The sequence below is a fragment of the Cervus canadensis genome, chromosome 33 (genome assembly GCF_019320065.1).
Source record: "Cervus canadensis isolate Bull #8, Minnesota chromosome 33, ASM1932006v1, whole genome shotgun sequence".
Lineage (NCBI taxonomy): Eukaryota > Metazoa > Chordata > Mammalia > Artiodactyla > Cervidae > Cervus > Cervus canadensis.
Window position 1 is genome coordinate 23904307 of NC_057418.1, and position 21839 is coordinate 23926145.

The 21839-nt window shown below is 40.5% G+C and overlaps 1 protein-coding gene across 4 annotated transcripts in view; it reads left to right on the forward strand.

Annotated features, from left to right (window-relative positions):
* The window catches only part of ESR1 (estrogen receptor 1), a 272302-nt gene that overhangs the window by 30192 nt on the left and 220271 nt on the right, over nt 1–21839 (forward strand). For all 4 annotated transcript variants that reach the window (XM_043457166.1, XM_043457168.1, XM_043457167.1 and 1 more), the window contains one exon: nt 10346–10536. In XM_043457166.1, the coding sequence (XP_043313101.1) occupies nt 10346–10536 (191 nt within the window). The remainder of the gene's footprint in view (nt 1–10345; nt 10537–21839) is intronic.

Sequence of the window (21839 nt, forward strand, 5' to 3'; positions counted from 1 at the left end):
ATTTTCCTAGAGTCCACCCAGAGGAAGAAGGTTAAGAAGCCTTATGATAGATGCTGAAGAGATGTGATGGATTTCAAATCGAGTTCCATTTTGCTCTTGCTGTGATATGGAGGACAGGGTTGTGTTGTGGGGGTTACAGGCAGCAAGTTGGGAAAACTTTCCAGAAAAGTCACCGCGTCTGTACCTTAACTCAGATGACAGATGTTTATCAGTCACTTACCTGTGTGTCAGGCTGTGCTAAACATGAGTTGGGAGAAACCACATGGAGTAAGGTCGCTGCAGTTCTGCCAAGGGGGACTTTACAGTGTATGGGGTAAGACAGGTAATTAAACAGAGCACAACAAAAGTGTTGGTCCTTTGCTTCAATTATTTATTTATGTACTTGTTCATTCAGCAATTCTTTCTTTGCCAGGCTGTCTTCAAGGCTTTGGGGAAAGGAAGCTCATGTTCGGGAAAGACACATATTATGTTAATGTTAGCATTCGGTTTGGTATCAGGTGGCTGTAAAGAAAAACCAAACCATCATTAGGGTGAGCAGTAATAGGAGGCTTATGTTAGGCCAGGAGAGGCTTTCTGAGGTGAGAAACCCTGCTGGAGGGAGGAAGCATGTCAGGAAAAGAGTGCTGAGACGTGTGTCTACTTGGTCTTTGTGGAGCAGCAGTGATTTCAGGACCTGGAACTTGGTGAGTGAGAAAAGGAGCGTGAGGAGTCAGGTAAGAGTGCAGCCGGGGGACAGACAGTGCTGGGCCTTTGAATTTTATTCTTGGTGTGGTGGGAAGCCATGAGGGTTTTGAATCAGTTCAGTTCAGTTGCTCAGTCTTGTCTGACTCTGCGACCCCGTGGACTGCAGCACGCAAGGCCTCCCTGTCCATCACCAACTCCCGGAGCTTACTCAAACTCATGTCCGTTGAGTCGGTGATGCCATCCAACCATCTCATCCTCTGTCGTCCCCTTCTCCTCCCACCTTCAATCTTTCCCAGCATCAGGGTGTTTTCAAATGAGTCAGTTCTTCACAGCAGGTGGCCAAAGTATTGGGGCTTCAGCTTCAGCATCAGTCCTTCCAATGAATATTCAGGACTGATTGCCTTCAGGATGGACTGGTTGGATCTCCTTGCAGTCCAAGGGACTCTCAAGAGTCTTCTCCAACACCACAGTTCAAAAGTGTGATTCTGACTCCACTCTGGATGTATGCGTGTTTTAGCACACCACCAGTGCCACGAACTCAGTTTTGACACTCGCTCCCTGGAGGTGACATCAGATCCCATAGGTTAAGGGTTCCGTCTCATGAGACCCCCTCACTTTAAATGCCGGTCACAGGCAAGCACCGGTCATCACCTGTGTTCCTGACCAACTGGCTTTAAATCCAGGGTTCTGCTTGGGTTTGATTAATTTGCTAGAAAGGTTCAAGAAGTGAGAGAAACCTCTTGCTTGCTGAATTACTGGTTTATTATAAACATTTGACTCACTAGCTCAATAGCCAGAAGGAAGAGATGCATAGGGCCAGACATGGGGGAGGGGCACAGAACTCCCATGCCTCTCCAGTCACCCCACTCTCCCCAAATCTCCATGTGTTCGCCTACCCAGAAGCTCTGAACCCCATTCTTTTGGGTTTTTATGGAGGCTCCATTACATAGACACAACTGATTAAATCATTGGCCATTGGTGATATATACAACCTCCAGACCCTCCCTTTCCTCCTGAATCAGGTGGGTAGAACTGAAAGTTCCAACCCGCTAGGTTTGGCTGGTTCCCCTGGCAAACAACTCCCCTCCTTAGGTGGGGTCCAAAAGTCACTTCACTAACATAGCAAGAGACACCTTTTTTGATTTCATCACTTGGGGTTTTAGGAGCCCTGTGGCCTTGCACAGACTAACTATATATTTCTTATTAAAAAATCACAATATCATAGGGAGTGAAGACCTCTACTACAATCGAGGGAGTTTGGGGTCCATCTAACCTAGCTCATGAGGGTCAGCAAAGCCCCCTGGAGGAAGTTAAGTTTAAACTTTTAACTGGGGGATGAATATGAGTTCTTCAGCGGGTGAGGAAGAGACTGTTCTAGGCAGAGGGAACAGTGTGCTTGAATGCCTCAGGTGGATCACTAGGCCAGGGGCCAAGACTGGGAATGCAAGGGTAAGAGCAACCTTTGGAGGAAAGATCCTGACTTCAGTTTTGTATACATTAAGGTTGAGGTTTCTTTGGGTAGATCAATAGGAGCTGCAGTGGTCATTAGCATCTAGGTCTGCTATCCAGGAGAAGAGTACGAGATGGCAGTTTTGTGTGGCCACACACAGGGCTGAGATACCCACAAAGAGCTGTCAGCTGAGAAGGTGAGGGCTGGAGGCAGAGATTCAAGGAATATTGACATTTAGGAGCCTGGTGAGGGAAGGAAATGCATAGGAAGTATTAATAGTGGTGGAGTAGTCGCCAGCAAGATCTAAGTTGGCGTCCAGATAAGTGGTGAAGACTTTACCTGCTGTAAGAATTTAAAGCTAAGCCAATATGAGCTAGGATACATAAAATAAGCCTTATGGAATGTGGGAAGGAAGCTTGGTTTTATCTGATAGCTGAGATGTCTAGATGATAGGCAGTGATTATGTGGGGAGCATAGTGTGAGCAGTCTCTCAGAGGTGGATTTGATATAATTTTGCTCAGGAAGCTACAAAGAGATCGGTACTGATTGGAGCAGGTAATTCAGGCACTTGGGCTTAATTTTATTTGCTGATGATTTTTTAACTAGAATTTCGCTGGTTTATGACTCCCCTAAAATTATATGTAGAAGTTTGAGAATTTGTTTATGCGTGTTTTCTAGATAGTTTCAAAATTTTCATTAGATCATCAAACAGGTCCACGAACCCCCAGAAGGTAAATCATCTCTGGGTATAGGCAATGAGAAGTCATTGAGAGATGAATGTTGTCTTTTATGACAGTTCTTTGGGCGTTGGTTGGCAGGGTGAGTTTGAGGAATGATGGGAAATTGAAACTGAGACTATTAGTTGCCCAGGCATGTCTGACTCTTTGTGACCCCATGAACTGTAGCCTGCCAGGCTCCTCTATCCATGGAATTTCCCAGGCAAGAATATTGGAGTGAGTTGCCATTTCCCTCTCCAGGGTATCTTCCCGACCCAGGGATCGAGCTCCAGTCTCTTTCATTGCAGGCAAATTTTTTATCTTCTGAGCCACTGACAGGAGACAGACATAAATGCTAGTAATTGAGACAAGGAGTATTGTTTCTCAGGCAAGAATGATAAAAACCAGGAATGTAAAGAAGGATAGGCCTTGTGTTTTGCAGAAACGATGGACTAAATTTGATTATGGATTAGATGCAGGAGGTACATTTAGCAAATGTTTATTAAGGACCTACTGTGTGTCAGTTAAAATTGGGAGTTTTTAATTGCAAGTGAGACATGGTCCCCACCTTCATGGACCTTCATGGCCTTCACAGGGAGCATATATTTGTCAATAATCACTCAAACATAGGGCTGGAAATTGTGGTAAATGCCATGAAAAGAAAGTTCAGGGAACTTGGCTCACAATGTTGGGAACTTGGTGAGGGAAGCTCATGAAATTATTCCACTAGCACTCAATTACTCCCACATTTCTAGAGAGTGGGTATTTGTTGGTTCCTTTAGTTTAACTTTGCAAAAATATTTCCTTTAGAAACCAAGTCTTTAAATTTTTTTTTTCTTTCAGTGCTTGGCTAATCAGGGGAATAGAACTTTTGGATGGCTGGTACCACGATTTATGGTTGGAAAAACAACAGTATTTGATTACACTGAGCTTCAAACTTCTTCTTTGATTAATGAAAATCTTCCCGGCAAATTCTTTTTATTAGGCTCTGTTTTTCACTTGGTCCAGGAAAGTCCACTCTCTGACCCCAATATGAATGCCTTCCAACATCTCTCTTAAATCATATCAAATATGTAATATCAGTGGGGCATCCATTTGGAAATATCAGGTTGGCCAAAACGTTCCTTTGGTTTTTTTAAGTAAAAACAAAAGACACACATGCCGAAAATGTTGCTTTTTTTCTTTCGTCTAAAATGGCTGACCCCAAATTCACCAGTTCTAATAAAATTTTTTAAAAATGCTCACTGATATGACAGCTGTTGCATTACTGTCTAACAAAATTGTTTCAAATGATATTAAAGAAAACAGCTAGAGCTGGTTAAAGGAAAAAAAAATGGAACTTTTTAGCCAACCAGATATTTAGTTGTCAAACTGATGTAATGAAAACGAAACTAAATCTAAATCAGTTGGGTTTTCAGTTTCCATAGGCACAGTGGTGGTGTCTTTTGTTATCTGATGCTCTCCAGCTTCTGCTTTCCCCTGCCTTTGCTTTATTCCACTCTTTAGTCATTTATGTGCATCAGAGTTGCAACTTTATGTTAAGTCACTGATGCGAAACATTCCTCCATGTCTCACTGCAGCGTCTACCCTATTTCTTTTCAGAGAATTCTTATAGGTATTCTGTAGGGCTAAAGAACAGCCACAAGACTGGAAAAGGTCAGTTTTCTTTTCAATCCCAAAGAAAGGCAATGCCAAAGAATGCTCAGACTACTGTACAATTGCACTCATCTCACACCCTAGCAAAGTAATGCTCAAAATTCTCCAAGCCAGGCTTCAACAGTATGTGAACTGTGAACTTCCAGATGTTTAAGCTGGATTTAGACAAGGCAGAGGAACCAGAGATCAAATTGACTACATCTACTGGATCATCGAAAAAGCAAGAGAGTTCCAGAAAAATATCTACTTCTGCTTTATTGACTATGCCAAAGCATTTGACTGTGTGGATCACCACAAACTGTGGAAAATTCTGAAAGAGATGGGAATACCAGACCACCTGACCTGCCTCTTGAGAAATCTGTATGTAGGTCAGGAAGCAATAGTTAGAACTGGACATGGAACAACAGACTGGTTCCAAATAGGAAAAGGAGTACGCCAAGGCTGTATATTGTCATCCTCCTTATTTAACTTATATGCAGGGTACATCATGAGAAATGCTGGACTGGATGAAGCACAAGCTGGGATCAAGATTTCTGGGAGAAATATCAATAACCTCAGGTATGCAGATGACATCACACTTATGGCAGAAAATGAAGAAGAACTAAAGAGCCTCTTGATGAAAGTGAAAGAGGAGAGTGAAAAAGTTGGCTTAAAGTTTAACATTCAGAAAACTAAGATCATGGCATCCGGTCCCATTACTTCATGGCAAATAGATGGGGAAACCATGGAAACAGTGAGAGACTTTATTTTTTTGGGCTCCAAAATCACTGCAGATGGTGACTGCAGCCATGAAATTAAAAGATGCTTACTCCTTGGGAGAAAAACTATGACAAATGTAGACAGCATATTAAAAAGCAGAGACATTACTTTGCCAACAAAGGTCCGTCTAGTCAAAGCTGTTTTTTTTTCCAGTAGTCATGTATGGATGTGAGAGCTGCACTATAAAGAAAGCTGAGCACCGAAGAATTGATATTTTTGAACTGTGGTGTTGGAGAAGACTCTTGAGAGTGCCTTGGACTGCAAGGAGGTCAAACTAGTCCATTCTAAAGGAGATCAGTCCTGAATGTTCGTTGGAAGGACTGGTGTTGAAGCTGAAACTCCAATACTTTGGCCACCTGACGTGAAGAATTGACTCATTTGAAAAGATCCTGATGCTGGGAAAGATTGAAGGTGGGAGGAGAAGGGGACAACAGAAGATGAGATGGTTGGATGGCACCACCGACTCAATGGACATGAGTTTGAGTAAGCTCCAGGAGTTGGCGATGGACAGGGAAGCCTGGCATGCTGCGGTCCATGGGGTGGCAGAGTCGGACATGACTGAGCAACTGAACTGAACTGAACTGAAAGCACAGCTGATCTCTTAATACTTAGCTTGATAAACTCATCAACTTCTCATCTAAGTCTTATGAGGAAGTGTCCAGGATAAGAAATGATAAGGTTTGGTGACAACTGCGGGAGAAATATGAGTTTTACAAAAAAGGAGATGCTTTGGCAATTCAGCAAAAGTAAATTAAATCGTCACTTAAGATAAAGGGAAAGAGCGTGGTTAAGGCTTCTGAAGTCTCTTTTTAGGAAGGCAGAAGCTGAAGACACTTAGAACAAGTTAAAGAGAGTAGGTGACGTTGGTCCTATGGAAATAAAAAAGCCCAAGGCAGATAGAGGAAGAGGAAGAAAGATTGCCCTAAGTGTAATAGAAGCACTTGCTACTGGCGAGGCGTGAGGTTAAGAGTTCCGGGTCTGTGACAGTTGCAGTCAGGCAAGACCAGGCAGAGGACAGCCGGGAGAGATGAGTCCGGGATCCGGGAGTAAGCTCATCCCTGGGGACTGGTCTCACCTCGGGTTGGTGCCTGGCCCACTCTTGTGAGTCCACTCTTGTGACTCTTGGTCTGAGTCCAGACACGGGCACCTCCCACTCTGGGCCTTTCCACTGCAGTTTACCCGGCCAAGTTCGTCTGCATTCTGAGGACACAGATCTCTATCTGGATGCAGTTGGGCCAGATGAGCTTGGCTTAACTCAGCAGCTTTGACTGTTGCATTTTAAGGTGCGACAGGACTTCATGGCCTGTGAGGGGATCTCATTTACCTTTTTACTTGATCCGGACTATATTATTATTATTTTTTCATGAAACCCTGGCTTGAGAGTCTCTGTAGAGCAGGGCTGAGCTCAAATGATGACCGATAGTGTTATACTCGTGAATTTCCCAGTTGGATAAAAATGTTGCCTAATAGAGAAGAGATGTGGCCTGTGTAATTTCCCCCTCATCTTCTCCGAAGCCTTCTGGTCTTACGCCCTATGTCTACAGTGAATTTTCAGTACTCCAGGGCTATCTCAAAGATAAAGTGTAGACAAAAGACATTTTGCTGACAGCACACCACTGTGCTGGGTCTGGGAAGAATGGGCTTTTGCTCTTACACCTTTTACCAGTATTCTTAAAAACAGTATATGCATAGCCTATTGTATTATTTTGAGAATTGTCACATTATCGACTCAGCCATTGATTAATTCATTTGATATCAATATTTATTGAGTTCCTATTCTGGAAGAGGCTTTGTGCTCTGAACACTCAGAGTTCCAATGATGAATAAGACACAGGGAACTTAGTGGACAGCAATGAAGATGAGAATGAACAATTGAAGGAGTGATAATGTTGTAAGTAGCAGAAGAGAAATAAAGGCCGGCTATTGAATTCAAAACAAGGATATGTTACCTCCAGTGTGTGGGCATTAGGGGTAGCTGATAAGAGAGGAATTCATGGATAGATGATGTTAAGTGAAATAAGCCAGTCACAAAAAGACAAATACTGTGTGATTCTTCTTATGTGAAATATGTAGAGTATCCAATGCGTAGAGACAGAAAGTAGAATGGTGTTTGCCAGGGGCTGGAGAAGAAGAAATGAGGAGTTGTTGTTTAATGGGTAAAGAGTTTCAGTTTTGTCAGATGGAAAATTTCTGGAGATTGGTTGTACACCAATGTGAATATACTTATCACTGAATGGCACATTTAAAAATGGTTAAGATGATCGATTTTATGTTATGTGTATCTTACCACTATTTAAAAAAAATACGGTATCTTATTAGGCAGGGATGCGTGGAGGATACTTAATACCTTGGAACTTTTGCCCATGCACATACTACTTACTCATTCATTCTTTCATCAAATGTATATTGAATGCTTCCTATGTGTTAGGTGCTAAGCTGGTTATTACTATAGGGCTCAGTGCTTAAAGTGCTTCCCTCATAGCTCGGTTGGTAAAGAATCTGCCCGCAATGCAGGAGATCCCGGTTTGATTCCTGGGTTGGGAAGATCTGCTGGAGAAAGGATAGGCTACCGATTCCAGTATTGTTGGGCTTCCTTTGTGGCTCAGCTGATAAAAAATCCGCCTGTAGTGCGGGAGACCTGGGTTCAATCCCTGGTCTGAGAAGATCCCCTGGAGAAGGGAAAGGCTACCCACTCTAGTATTCTGGCCTGGAGAATTCCATGGACTATATAGTCCATGGGATAGCAAAGAGTTGGACACGACTGAGCGACTTCCACTTTCAGTACTTAAAAAGCTTTATAAGACACCAAGTTTGTGAATGTCACGCTTGCTAACCACCCCTTCCCTCTCTAGATGCTAAGCTTCTATATGAAATATTCACAGCTGCTATCTGCTGACTTGACTTGTGCAAGAGACATGAGTAAACAAACAGTAAAAAGATTTGAGGTTATGTAGGGGGGTGTGGATGGCATGGTGATGAAATGGAAAGAGATGGGTAAGAAAATAGCTACAGGCAGTGCTTTCTAAGGATATTAAAAAATAAAGAACTCCTATTTGTGGCTGCCAACCCAAGAGCTAAGTCATTTAGAATGGAAAAAAATTGACAAAGTCAAACGTACTCAACCCAAGGAGCTAGTTGTTTTGTGAATATGGCAAGTTTAGTTTGAGAACCACTGCCACGAAATTGTGGACAGTGTTAATAAGTGAGGAGAGCAGGGAAGGACTGCAAAATTTGAACTAAAAGGAAAGATGTGCATGCTAAGTTTAGTCGTGTCTGACTCTTTGCGACCCCCAAAACTGTAGCCCTCCAGGCTCCTCTGCCCATGGGATTTTCCAGGCAAGAATACTGGAGTGGGTTGCCATTCCCTTCTCCAGGGGATCTTCCCAACCTGTGATTTGAACCCAGGTGTTCCACATTGCGGCCAGATTCTTTACCATCTGAGTCACCAGGGAAGCCCTAAAAGGAAGGTCAAGGCTTGTTAACGGAAGGAATGGTGATTGTCAGGGTGGTCTGGTTATTTGGGCAGGCAGTGGAAAGCAGGAAGTGTGAGTTTCCTTAACCAAGAGACCCTGGAAGTTCTATCTTCAGTTCACTTTATCTCATCTTATTTTCTTTTTCTTTTAAAATGTCATAGGCTTCATTTAATTTCTCCTTCAAATATTTTTCTACTTCTTTTTTTCCCCCTATATACCCTGGAACACTGTTCATTCATTTCAAGATAGTATAGAGTGCCAACCACATACCAAGCACTGTGCTGGGCTCTGGCCACATGCTTCCCAGCCCTCTACCTTTATTCTGTCGCTCATGCTGAGCAAATCCTGGGGCCAGGGTAATTTCTGCTCCTATACTTGGTTCCCTGAGAGATACAAACCTAGTCTCATCTACTCCTTTCCTGATCTTGTTTCTCCCTGTCTTCTTCAAGGTATCTTCAGTGAGGCTGTTCCTTCTACCTGTGTCTTTAATCCCAATTGCTTTACTTTCCTTCCTGACTTTATTCTCTTTCCCCTTCCCTGTACCTTCCACCATTCCCTGCCTGCTGGCCTGTTCTTTTCAATCTCCATGACTTCTGAAGTTCCCTCCAGGGAGAAAATCCCTTCTTGTCTTTATATTCTTTAGTGACAACCCTATCTCTTTCTCTTCCTGTTTGCATCAAGTTCTCAAAGAAATGGTCCTCATTTATTTTTATTTCCTTACATTCCATCCACTCTCCACCTACTGGGTTGTCTTGTACTGTCTACTGAAACTCCTTGCCAAGTGTTCTTCATGTCAAATCCAACTTCACTTATCAGTCTCTCCTTCTTAAAGCTTTCTACTTCTTTAAACTTTTTGCTTCCCCATTTCCTTGGGTCGCCCAGAACTTTTTGTTTGTACTTTCTCAGTTTCTTTTCTGGGATGTGCTTCCTCCCTAAAAATTTTCAAGGCTAGTGTAATCACTTGTATTCTTTTGTTCTTCTCATTCTGCATGTTCTTGAAGAGGAATATTGAATATTGACTAGTATGCTCAAGTTATAGCCAAGTCCAAACAACTGATACCTAGGGTTATCTGATAACAGTGACATAAAAACTTGAATTATGTTTCTGCACTTGTTCTACCTGGCTCATTGGTTCATCTGAGTTTCAAATGTTCCCCTTTTTTATGCTTTGTCTCCATTTTCTAAAAACCCTTAGCATGGTCTGGAATTGGAATGAGCATTGGTCTCAAATGGTTCTGAGTTCACTGTGAACCCCTAAAAAAATGAATAAATCTAATAGAAACCAGCTAATTTCATTTTGTCATTTTCTGAATAATATATTCCGGTGTAGGCAGTCCATTTTTTAAGCAGGTTTGCAATAAACAATTTCCCCTCAAGGTTAATATAATAGGCAAACACCTTTAGCTGCAACAGACAGTTGCAGAGGTAATGAAAGATTAGCTTACATTATGATTCATTATTTCAAAATGTCAGAATAAAGTGGATCTGCTACATCTTTCAAGCCTCTTATTCTTTAGAGGATAGTGCATGTTTTACTTTTCTAATGTTAATGGATTCACTGTGTTTTTTTTGTTTTGTTTTGTTTTTTCTCCTATTCTTTTCCCCAGGCCAAATTCAGATAATCGACGCCAGGGTGGCAGAGAGAGATTGGCCAGTACCAGCGACAAGGGAAGCATGGCCATGGAATCTGCAAAGGAGACTCGCTACTGTGCAGTGTGCAATGACTATGCCTCAGGCTACCATTATGGAGTTTGGTCTTGTGAGGGCTGTAAGGCCTTCTTCAAGAGAAGTATTCAAGGTAATAGTGTGTTGCAAACAACTTATCCCATATTTTAATCCTAAGAGGGGAAGCAACAGAGGAAGACATACGATCAGCCATTTGTATAAAACACTAATACCTAGTGAGCCCACTAGTCTCTATGATAGAAACATGGAGAAGAGGTAAGGTCCCAGGAGAAGGAGTTGGCAAATGTCAGGGTAGTTGTGGCTGAGTAATTATGCTTCCTCCATCTGGCAAGATCCCAACAGTCTTGAGCAATCTAGAGGAAGAGGATTTCAATAGCTGGTTCTCTGAGACATTGTCCGTGCCATGATTGGGGGATGGCAAGTGGATATTTGTGTGTTGTAGGCAGCTCGACTTATGTGATGTTGTGTGATATTAATTATCCATACATAGTTATTTCTCCAACTTGGCTTTGCCTAGATATGCATTGTGTTCTGATCTCTGCTCCAGACCAGTTCTAATTTAACTCAATCTTCTCTTGCTCTTCTTCCATTTCTTTGTTGTCTCAATGGATAACATGACCTTTTGCTAAAATGAGAAGACTCAGTAATAAGGGATGTATTATTTGTACCAAACAGTTATTAAGTATGCACCCGTAACATTTCATTCATTTCATTCACTGTGTCTGCTTTGACCCTTTTCTTGTATATAGTTTTCCAAGTGCAGTTTCTCTGATAGACTGCCAGCTACATTTCATTTCTACTCCAGGAGTGTCTATACTTTTGCTTTATTGTCTATAGGGGATGCACTGGGGGTGGGACACCAATCATTTTTATTACCTAAAATATCTATACTAAAGATCCTTTGACAAGAACAGAGGTCTGACAGCAGTTTAGCTGGATTAATCATTTGTCTTAATACTGGACCATTTTTCTCTGTTCTTGTTCCTTTACCTTTTCAACTTAAGCAAAGTTTAGTATATAAGCACTAAGAATATTTCTGGTGGAGTTTTTATGTGATTCCCTGTATGGAAACTGAGACGAAGTAACTTGTTGAAAACCAGACTCTACTAAATTAAGAGGTACTGATTGCAGACACTTTTGAATAGAGAATGAATCACTATTCTCACAGACTTTTTGCTGTAGCTCTTCACTGCCCTAATGTGGGGTGAAAGCTGGGGAATGATACACACTATTTATTTTTCCTTCCATTGCCAGTGGATGGATTTTTTTAAAGGCTATTCAGATCTTAATAGAGCAGTGTGTGAGGTCAACTTGGTCCATTTTAAAAGCACTTGTTTTGGACAGCTCTTACTTTCAACATCTTTTAGAAATCTACTGTAAGGCTTGGACCTTTTTTGTCAGCATTTTACTAAAATTTATAATATATGCAAGTAAATTTTTATATGAATATACATATCAACATAGACTATTTAATTTTTACTAGCAGACAGTATTTCATTTAGGAAAATGCTATCTGTATTTTGGTTTAAGTTAGTATAAATCCTTAAAGGTCTTTTGACAGCCATCTTCATTTTTGGTCCTCTTTTTTATTTACTTTTATATAATCTAAGATATCATTCTTTTTATCAGGCATTTAATCTGATATGGAAAAATCATCTGACAGAGGTAGATTTAGTGGATAGGTTCAACTGCAGACTTGGGCAAGTCATTTATCTGAGACTGAGTTCCCTCATCTATAAAAATGATTTAGAAGAGTGGTCAGCAAAGGTTTTCTGCAAAGAACCAGAGAGGAACTATTTTGGCTTTGCAGGGCATGCAGTCTATAGCCGCTGTGTACCTTTGGCATTGCAGCAAGAAGTCATAGGCACTATGTAAATAAATGGATGTGTGCCAACAAAACTTTATATACACAGACAGGTAACTAACTAGAACTGGCCTGTGGGCCATAATTTGCTGACTCCTGATTTAATGTATGGAAAGAGAAATTGATGATTTCCAAATCTAATGTTTTATCTGTTCATGTTTATTGAGAACTTACTCTCTACCTGTGCTAGATGTTCTGAGGGAAATAAAAATATGTGTAAGAAATAATCCATAATCCCACAAAATTTAGAATTTGTTTGGGGGGGAGGCAAAGGTATTTGTTCTCATGAGAGAATTAGAAAGTCAGTATAAAGAGCTATGCTATGATATAGATAGGGAAAACAGTACATAAATATAGGGAAAGAAAATATTGGCAGTTATAGATGTAAAAAGACTGAGATTGGAAGTAGAAATGACCTTCCTCCGAGGAACAATGGCAGTATTTTCATATAGTTCTTTTTATCACATGTGTTCAGCATTTAGGATTGTGCTATGTAACACCTTGTTGAACTTAGTATTGTCTGTAGACATCAAGGCATCAGAACAGAAGACACAGAAAAAAGATTTTTAAAGATGGGGGGAACCTTTATAAGGTTCCACTAACCTTTATAAAGTCCACTAATTTATTAGTTTGTTTATTGAATGCCCCTACTAGGCAAAACACTATGTGAGGCCCTGGAGATACAGTTATAGGCAAGACATAGTCCTTATCTGCATGGAGCTTAAAGGTAGTAGAAGAGAGGGACAAATAAACCAGCAGTTAAATTACAGTATAATAAGTACCAAGACAGTTGAATGCAGGTCTTATAGGGTCCAAGCTTCACTCATTCCTGGTGGGGGTTTAGTCAGGCTCTCAGAGAATGTTTCCTGTTTTAAAATTGTCTGGAGGATTTTGCAAGTAAGCGAAAAGAAGGGCAGGATGAGTATTCAGGCATATGAAAATAGAACTGAGTATGTGAGCAAAGACGAGGAGATAAGATAGAGTTTGGGGAGTTCCATGAATAAAAATTAACAAAAGTAATATACCATTTGATTAAACAAAGGCATTCCTGGGCCATGTATTTATTCTTAGGCTCTGTAAAAACAAAGTAATGTATTTCCTTTTTACTTTTGTGGCATTCCCATCTATTTGATTTGTTTGTGAACATAAGAGGAAAACACCAGAGCAGTAGAGTCTTTCTCAACCTAGTCTTGTTAACTTGGAGCTAAAAAGTTTTACTGAACTTCTATGACTCTTTATAAATCACACTGGCCCTCAAACCTATTTAAGGACAGTGGAGGGTCTGACATGTTGCAGGTAGAAAGTTCTGAAGATGCTGTAGCTCTTCCTGTTTTTCTTCTTACTTAAGGAAAGAGCTAGAAATGAGTATCCATCAGATTACTCTAGTGCTGTAAGTGTTTAGTTGAAGAGGTAAAGTGTTTGACTTGAAAACATACAGAGTTTCATCCCCTACTTAGTGTGTGAGCTTGATTACTCAGGATATTTAGTAATGGCTTCCACTCAAACATACTTTTTTTTTTTTTAAAGCAAAGTCAAAGGCGAGGGTGGGATGATCTGAGAGAACAGCATCAAAACATGTATATTATCAAGTGTGAAACAGATCACCAGCCCAGGTTGGATGCATGAGACAAGTGCTCAGGGCTGGAACACTGGGATGACCCAGAGGGATGGGATGGGGAGGGAGGTGGGAGGGGGGTTCAGGATGGGGAACACGTGTAAATCCATGGCTGATTCATGTCAATGTATGGCAAAAACCACTACAATATTGTAAAGTAATTAGCCTCCAATTAATAAAAATAAATGGAAAAAATAGTAATAAAATGACAGATTTGCTGAAAATTTTAAAAAAAAAGGACATGACTTAAAGGAGATGGGTGAAATTGGATATTCTGTGAATTTATTAATCATTGCAGGTAGAGAGGCAGTGTTCCTTAAGATGTGTTGTAGGCAGAGACTCTTAGATGAGTTATATAAACTCATATATAGATATATACACTAAATATATAATAAATAATAAAATAAACTAAATAATAAATATAAATATATAAATAATAAATATATTATATATGTAAATATATATATATATAAATACTATATAAATTGATTCAGCAGCCAGATACTAGGGCTTCCCTGGTGGCTTAGATGGTAAAGAAACTGCCTGCAGTGCGGGAGACCCCGGTTCGATCCTAAGTCAGAAAGATCCCCTGGAGAAGGGCATGGCAACCCATTCCAGTATTTTTGCCTGGACAATCCCATGGACAGAGGAGCCTGGTGGGCTGCAGTCCATGGGGTTGCAGAGTTGGCCACGACTGAGTGACTAACACTTTCACTGTCTCTTTCAGCAACCAGGTACTTCCTTTGAATATTATTTGGAGGAAAAAGGACTCCACAGAACGTGCTGCTTGGTCATAGTATTATAAATAATTGTTATAAAGGCCCGTATTATAAATGGTCATGAGGCACAGTGGAGGCTCAAACCTATTATATACCCCTAGCTATGCTGCCACTTGCTCTTTTCTTTCTAAGGCATCTATGGAAGATGCTTAACATCACACCAAATGGACATGGCCCAGGCACGCACTGGGGCTTAAATGTTAGCTAAGGCCAGAAGGACATGGTACCAATGTTCAACACAGCGGGGGCCTTAGGTCCCACGAGGACAACGGATACCCTGACCCACCAGGCCTTAGAAAGCTTCAGGGTGAGAGTCCAGCACCCTGGATAGCTCCCTCAACAGCAGGGTTGAGCAGAGACTGACTTTCCACGGAACCTCGGGCCTGTTCAGCTGGTCTGTGAAAAGATAACTTAGTTCATTTGTGCTTAGGAACTCACTGTTGTTTGCCCAAGATGGTTTAGTTTTTATATTTTGTTTCCGATTTCCAGTTGCCTTCTGTCTTGACATGTGCTCCACTGTCTAGAAAAGGCCAGAGGATGGGGTAGAAGTGGAGGCTGCTCTCTCGTTACAGAGCTGTCTTATCTCTGGAGTCCTTTCAGAGATGTGGCTCAGAGTTGGTTCTGGCGGTACATTCACACAAAATTCCTACACCTTTGGTCTCCATATTTCCCCACTTGCCCCTCCACAGTCTAGTTTCCACGCAATAGCAGCAGAGGTCTTTCAGATGCATTAATCAGGTCACATGCTCTTGTACTTCAGACGCTCACTGCTGCTAAAGTCCAGGTCCCTTTCCGTGACTTAAAGTACTCTGCATGGTCGTATCCCTGCTCACTTCTCTCCCTGTCACCAGGTTGGCCATACTTCTCTTCCCCCAACATACCGCATGCACTCCTTCTTCAGTACATGTGGTTCCCTTTTATTTTTTTCTTTGCTTTCAGCTCTCTACTTGGTTGGCTTCTTATCATTCAATTCCTGTCCAAGATCGTGTTCTCAGAGAAGTGTCCCCTGATTATGCCATCAAAAATAACTCTACAAATCTTTGCCTTCAGTTTTTTTTTAAGGTACTTTTCTTACTTTTATTTAAGGCCCTTAAACCCTTAATGAACTTTAAAATTTATTCACTCAGTTGATTATTATCTGTCTACAACAAGTGCCAGGCTTCCCTGATGGCTCAGTGGTAAAGAACCAACCTGCCAATGGGGATGATGAGGGTTCGATCCCTAAGTCAAGAAGATCCCCTGGAGAAGGGAATGGCTGCCCACTCCAGTATTCTTATCTGGGAAATCACATGTTCAGAGGAGCCTGGAGGGCTGCAGTACATGGGGTCACAAGAGTCGGACATGACTTGGCAACCAAGCACGCATGCGTGCAACAGGTGCCATGGTCAAATAAATATTCCTGCCCACACTTGGATGGAAACTCAGTGAGAGCTAATTTCTGGCCCTGTTTGTTGCAATATCTCCCATGACTATAGTCATGTTGAGCACACATCTGTTAAATAAGAGAATATGGCAAGAAGTCAAAAGAATGACAGATAAAACCTATAGGAAGGTCTCAGAAAAGGGAGTTATTTCATTGAGTAAGACTAGCAATAGAAGTGTTAATGCAAGTGGTATGTTTGATATGGGCCTGAAAAGAATGGGAGGATTTTCATCGGCATTAAGAAGCTTGGAGAAGAATTCCAGAAATGTGAAATAGCATAAACCAAGAAATGCATGGTGGAAGTTGAGTAAATTGACTGTGAAAGACCCAAGGGCTTCTTGTCTTCTCCCTGACTCTTTGTTTTTCCCTCTTCGTCTCTCTATGTGCAGGCATTCCCCAGAGTTTTCAGCCTCTGTTCCTTTCACCTTCTCATCCGTTTCTCTGCCCAGCTTCCTAAGCCCTGTCATATATATCTGTTATGGTAGGGGTCTGCAACTCCTGGGCTCTGGACCAGTACTGCACTCAGCAGGAGGTGAGTGGAGGGTGAGCGGCCAAGCCTCATCTGTATTAACAGCCGCTTCCCATCACTGACATTACTGCCTGAGCTCAGGAAAAAAAGTTCAGGGAGCCCACTGATTCTGCATTATGGTGAGCTGTCTAATTATTTTGTTATACATCCCAATGTAATAATAATAGAAATAAATTGCCCAATAAATGTAATGGGTTTGAATCATCCTGAAAATATCCCCCTCCCCTGGTCCATGGTAAAATTGTCTTTCACCAGAATGATCCCTGATGCCAAAAGGTTGAGGGCTGCTGTGTTATGAGTTGTATTGTGTCGCCCCAAGAGATATGTTGAAGTCCTAATCCCCCAGGACCTCAGCATGTCACCTTATTTGGAAATAGGGTCATTGCAGGTACAATTAGTTAAGGTGAATACTCCACCACACTAGAGCAGGGTGGAGCCTTAATTCTGGAGGACTAATGTTCTTACTGGAAGAGGAAATTTGGACAGAGAGGCAGAGATGATGGAGAGAGATATTGAAGTGATGCATCTACAAGCCATGGGATCATCAAGGATTGCTGGCAAACACCAGAAGGCAAGTAATTCTTCCCTGCAGGTTTCAGAGGGAGCATGACTCTGCTGACACCTTGATTTCAGACTTTTAGCCTCCAGAAGTGTGAAGTAATACTTAATGTTGTTTTAACAATTTTGTGTTAGCAACCTTGCTTCTTCATGACTCCTGGGTGTCCCCAACACTAGCTCCTCCTCCTGCCCACCTTTATATCTGTTCCCTCAACATTCCTCCACGTGTCCACACTTAGAAGCATGGAGCTTGTTATCCTCACTTTTCAGTTTGCACTCCTTCGCTGTGATGGTTCCCATCAGAGGTGTTGTGTAATCCTGTTGAGTCTCTCTTTAATGTCTATCCATTCAGCTCCCACTACTCAGAGTTTGCCCCTTTAACTTTCACCATGAACATTGCAGTGATTTAATTTTTTTCTTCTGCCTTCTGCATTTAAGTCATTTACTTCATTTGGTTTCCTTCTTCTAAACCCATCTGCACACTGACAGCCTGTTAATAGTAGCAAATCACTAATCATGTCAACACTTTGCACAGAATTCTCTAATGACATTCATGGCCCACAGAATAATCCTTTGACATCCAAGCATTCAAGGATTTCCACAGTCTTGCCCTAGCCTGTATTTCTAGTTGTTTTAAAGTCACCATTTCTACTTCTGAAGTAGACTGTCTAGAATGGACTACTTGCTGTTACTCAAACATGATCATCCCATTTCTTTGCTGGGACTTTCTTTCCAGATCTACCTGTAAAATTTCTTCTTGTCAAAAGTGTTTATATCAAACCCCTGATGTTAATGCAGAAGTTCTCTCTCTCCTATGACCCTCCATATTACAGTCAACACTTTGTGGATTCAACTAACTCCAGATTGAAAATAGTAAAGAAAATTTCCAGGAAGTTCCAAAAAGCAAAACTTGAATTTTTCTTGTGCCAGCGAACTATTTACATAGTATTGACATGGCATTTACAACTATTTGCATTTACATTATGTTGGGTATGATAAGTAATCAGGAGATGATTCAAAGAATACTGGAGGATTTGTGTGGCATATATGCAAATGCTGTGGCTATTTTATATAAGGCACTTGAACATGAACAGATTTTGGTATCCGAAGGGGATCCTGTAACCAATTCCCCAAGGATGCTCTGGGATGACTGTATTTTGTTCCCATTGCCTAGGATGGCAGGTACAGACATACCTTGTTTTATTGCACTTGATTTATTGCTCTTTGCAAATACTGTGTTTTTACAAATTGAAGGTTTGTGGCAACCCTACATCAAGTGTCTTATCTGTGCCATTTTTTGAATAGCATTTGCTCACTTTGTTTCTCTTTATTACATTTTGGCAATTCTCACAATATTTCAAACTTTTTAATTCTTACTATGTTTGTATGGTGATCTGTAATCAGTGGCCTTTGATGTTACTATTGTAATTTTGGGGGCATCATGGATTGGATCCATATATGATAATTAACTTAATTGATTAATGTTGTGTGTTCTGACTGCTCCACTGATGACCTGTTCCCTACTCTCTGCCCTTCTCCTTGGGTCTCTCTATTAACTGAGACACAACACTATTAAAATTAGGCTAATTAATAACCCTGAAGAGGCCTCTGATTGTTCAAGACGAAGGAAAATTCAATCACCGTAGCAAATTTTGTTGTCTTATATTAAGAAATTGTCACTTTCAGCAGCCACTACCCTGATCAGTAATCAGTCATCAACATTGAGGCAAGACCCTCCACCAGCAAAATAACTGTGACTTGCTGAAGGCTCAGATGACGGTTAGCATTTTCTAGCAATACAGTATTTTTTAATTGAGACATGTTCATTTTTTAGACATAATGCTATTGTACACAATAGATGACAGTATAGTATAAACATAACTTTTATATGTATTGGGAAACAAAAACATTCGTGTGACTCCTTTTATTGTGATGTTCACTTTATTGCAGTGGTCTGGAACCTAGCCCTTAATATCTCCAAGGCCTGCTTACGTTTGTGTGTGTGTCTTTTCTCTGTGAGCCTCCCAAAAGCAAGATCCAAATCAAGACTTAATATTACAGGAGTCACTCAATGAATATAAGAATGAAAAGAAGGTTAGGATTAGGCAGTATAAAACCATTACATTTTTTTCAATCATGGGAGAGAGATGACAAAACACTCTTTAATTAAGATTTATCTGCCAAAGGCAAATAGGAGAGACCAGAGAAGGGAGCATGAGGATGAATTTGGCTCTTATTCACATACCTTAGACATACTACACACGAAATCTTGACTTTGGTATTTGTGAAATGGGAAAAGGAATAGCATGAAGGATATTATAAATGAAAGAATTAACCTCGTTTTAAGATGATTCAATATGAAATATCTGGAAAAGAAGGAAGTTGAACAAGTTAAAAAACAGAGGGAAAATGATGGTGTCATTACCTGAACTGGGACGATCAAGAGGAAGGCTGATTAGAAAGGAGTAGTCCTCGTGGCGCGGTGGTAAAGAACCTACCCGCCAATGCTGGAGATGTGGGTTCAATCCCTGAGTGGAGAAGATCCCCTGAAGAAGGAAATAACAACCCACTCCAGTATTCTTGCCTGGGAAATCTCGTGGACAGAAGAGCCTGGTGAGCTACAGTCCATGGGGTCCCAAGAACAGTTGGACGTGACTTAGCGATTAAACAAGAGAAAGTTACATTCCAGACATACTGAATTTGACACGATAATTGGATATCCGGATAGAATTATCCAGCAGCTACAGAGACAGAAGCAGTAATCTGTTCTGGTGGGAGTTGGAATCGATTTCCTCAATAAATTTTTAAGAAACTTGATGACATGAATGTTTTAACTACTTCCTCACGGTCGTCCATTAATAATGAAGAAGCAACTCCAGAAACGCCCTCTTGATTCTCAGGATAATATGAGTTCCTGGATCTTACCAAAACCTTATAAGAAGCACTCTCATTATTAAAAGTTTATGTTCAAGTCCCTTCTAAGTAGGAAAATCACAAATTAGCCCAATAGGACCAAGTGCTGCTCTCCAGGATCTTCCAGTTTGAGAACATGCTGGTACCAACACATTAGCTATAAAAATAGTAAACAGCAGGAACAAATATAAGCATTTTTATGATGTTCAAATAAAAAGCATGCTTTCCCCCCACATTATGAATACTGTGGGAGTCCATAGACATCTTTTTTAACCCAGAAACATGCAAATTTTGCAAGAGAATTAAAACTATTGGGGCCAAAAGGCCAAAGAGTTATTAGTGTGTATACATATGAGCTATCATGTAGTTTTCAAATGAAAGCACTTATAATGAAACTTTCTAAAAGTTTTACCTCCAGCTATTGATAAATTTGCCAGATGCTTGGCTCCTGGTTCTCAACAGAGAAAAAGGAAGGCACAGCCCTAAAATTTAAGACCTAAAAACTTCCTTCAATAAGAATGCCATCCCTATTACCAGTTTTAAGTGCTAGTTACTCTTAAATGCTACAGTATGAAAATTAGAGGTGCGTGCACAAGTGCATGTATGTGTTTGAAGAATGGTTCAGAAAAGCAAAATCATAGTCTTTCTACCTGTGAAATAACACTGGATTTTTTTTTTATATATCCTTCAGCCAAGAAATCTTTATCTTGGAGATAATTAAGACAAAATGCATTTGACAAATAAAATCAGTATAGAACCCCTATTTCTTGGCAGCTCTTGTGGACACAGCTGAAGCTTTCAGAGGTCTTTAAAAACCATGGCAACAAATGCCTTTGAAAGGTAAGCGAAGGTTCCAAATGTTTTTAATCGCTGGTGTTTTTTATGCTACCACTTCAAGCATTCTTTTTCATCTTTTTGTTCATCTGATTGAAATTAAATTTCCAATTTCCCTACTAAATGGTTCTGTTCTGATCATGGCATTGACTGTTTCCATTAAAGGAGTAGACTTTATGCCCATATATAGTGATTAAGCTTATCATCAATTCCATTAGAAAGCCTTGTTTATGAGCGGCAATGATTTCACACTAAAATTATAGATAGCCTTTCATAGGTATGTTTTCAAAGGGCATTAACTAGCCCTCAAAATTCTGTGCTACCTCTGCAGTTACAGTTCCTACTGATGGTGGCCCATGGCCTAATGCTGCCTGAATTTCCCTCTCCTTCATAGAAAGTTGCTGTTGATATCTTTAAAATGCTATTTCCTTCCATGTCCTTTCAGAGAGAATGGCCTGATTCTCTCATGTTCATTCAGAGAAAAGTATACTTTGAGAAATATAGTCTGCTCATTTCTGATCTCTATATTATACTTTGCCATTTCAGAACTGTGTATACAAGTTATACAATAACCTTGACTGAAAAATAACAACGTTCAAGAAAAATCTATTTCATAGATCTGCCATCCACTTTGTAAAGCTTTTTCTTGCAATTATGTTAATTCTCTGCTCATGTGTAAGTTTTAGAACAGATTTAAAGTTTTCAAAGAAAGGAAATGCTTTGCTTGAGAAAGATTATAGTGGGGGAAGGATTTCTGTTATTTTCTTCACATTTTCATCTTCCTTTAGCTGCAATAGCAAGAGATTTCATTTTTTTCAGTTGTTAATAAATATAGGGACAAAGAAGTAAACAATTTAGTTATTAAATTATAATTTCTCTCTGCCATAGGTACTGTTCTCT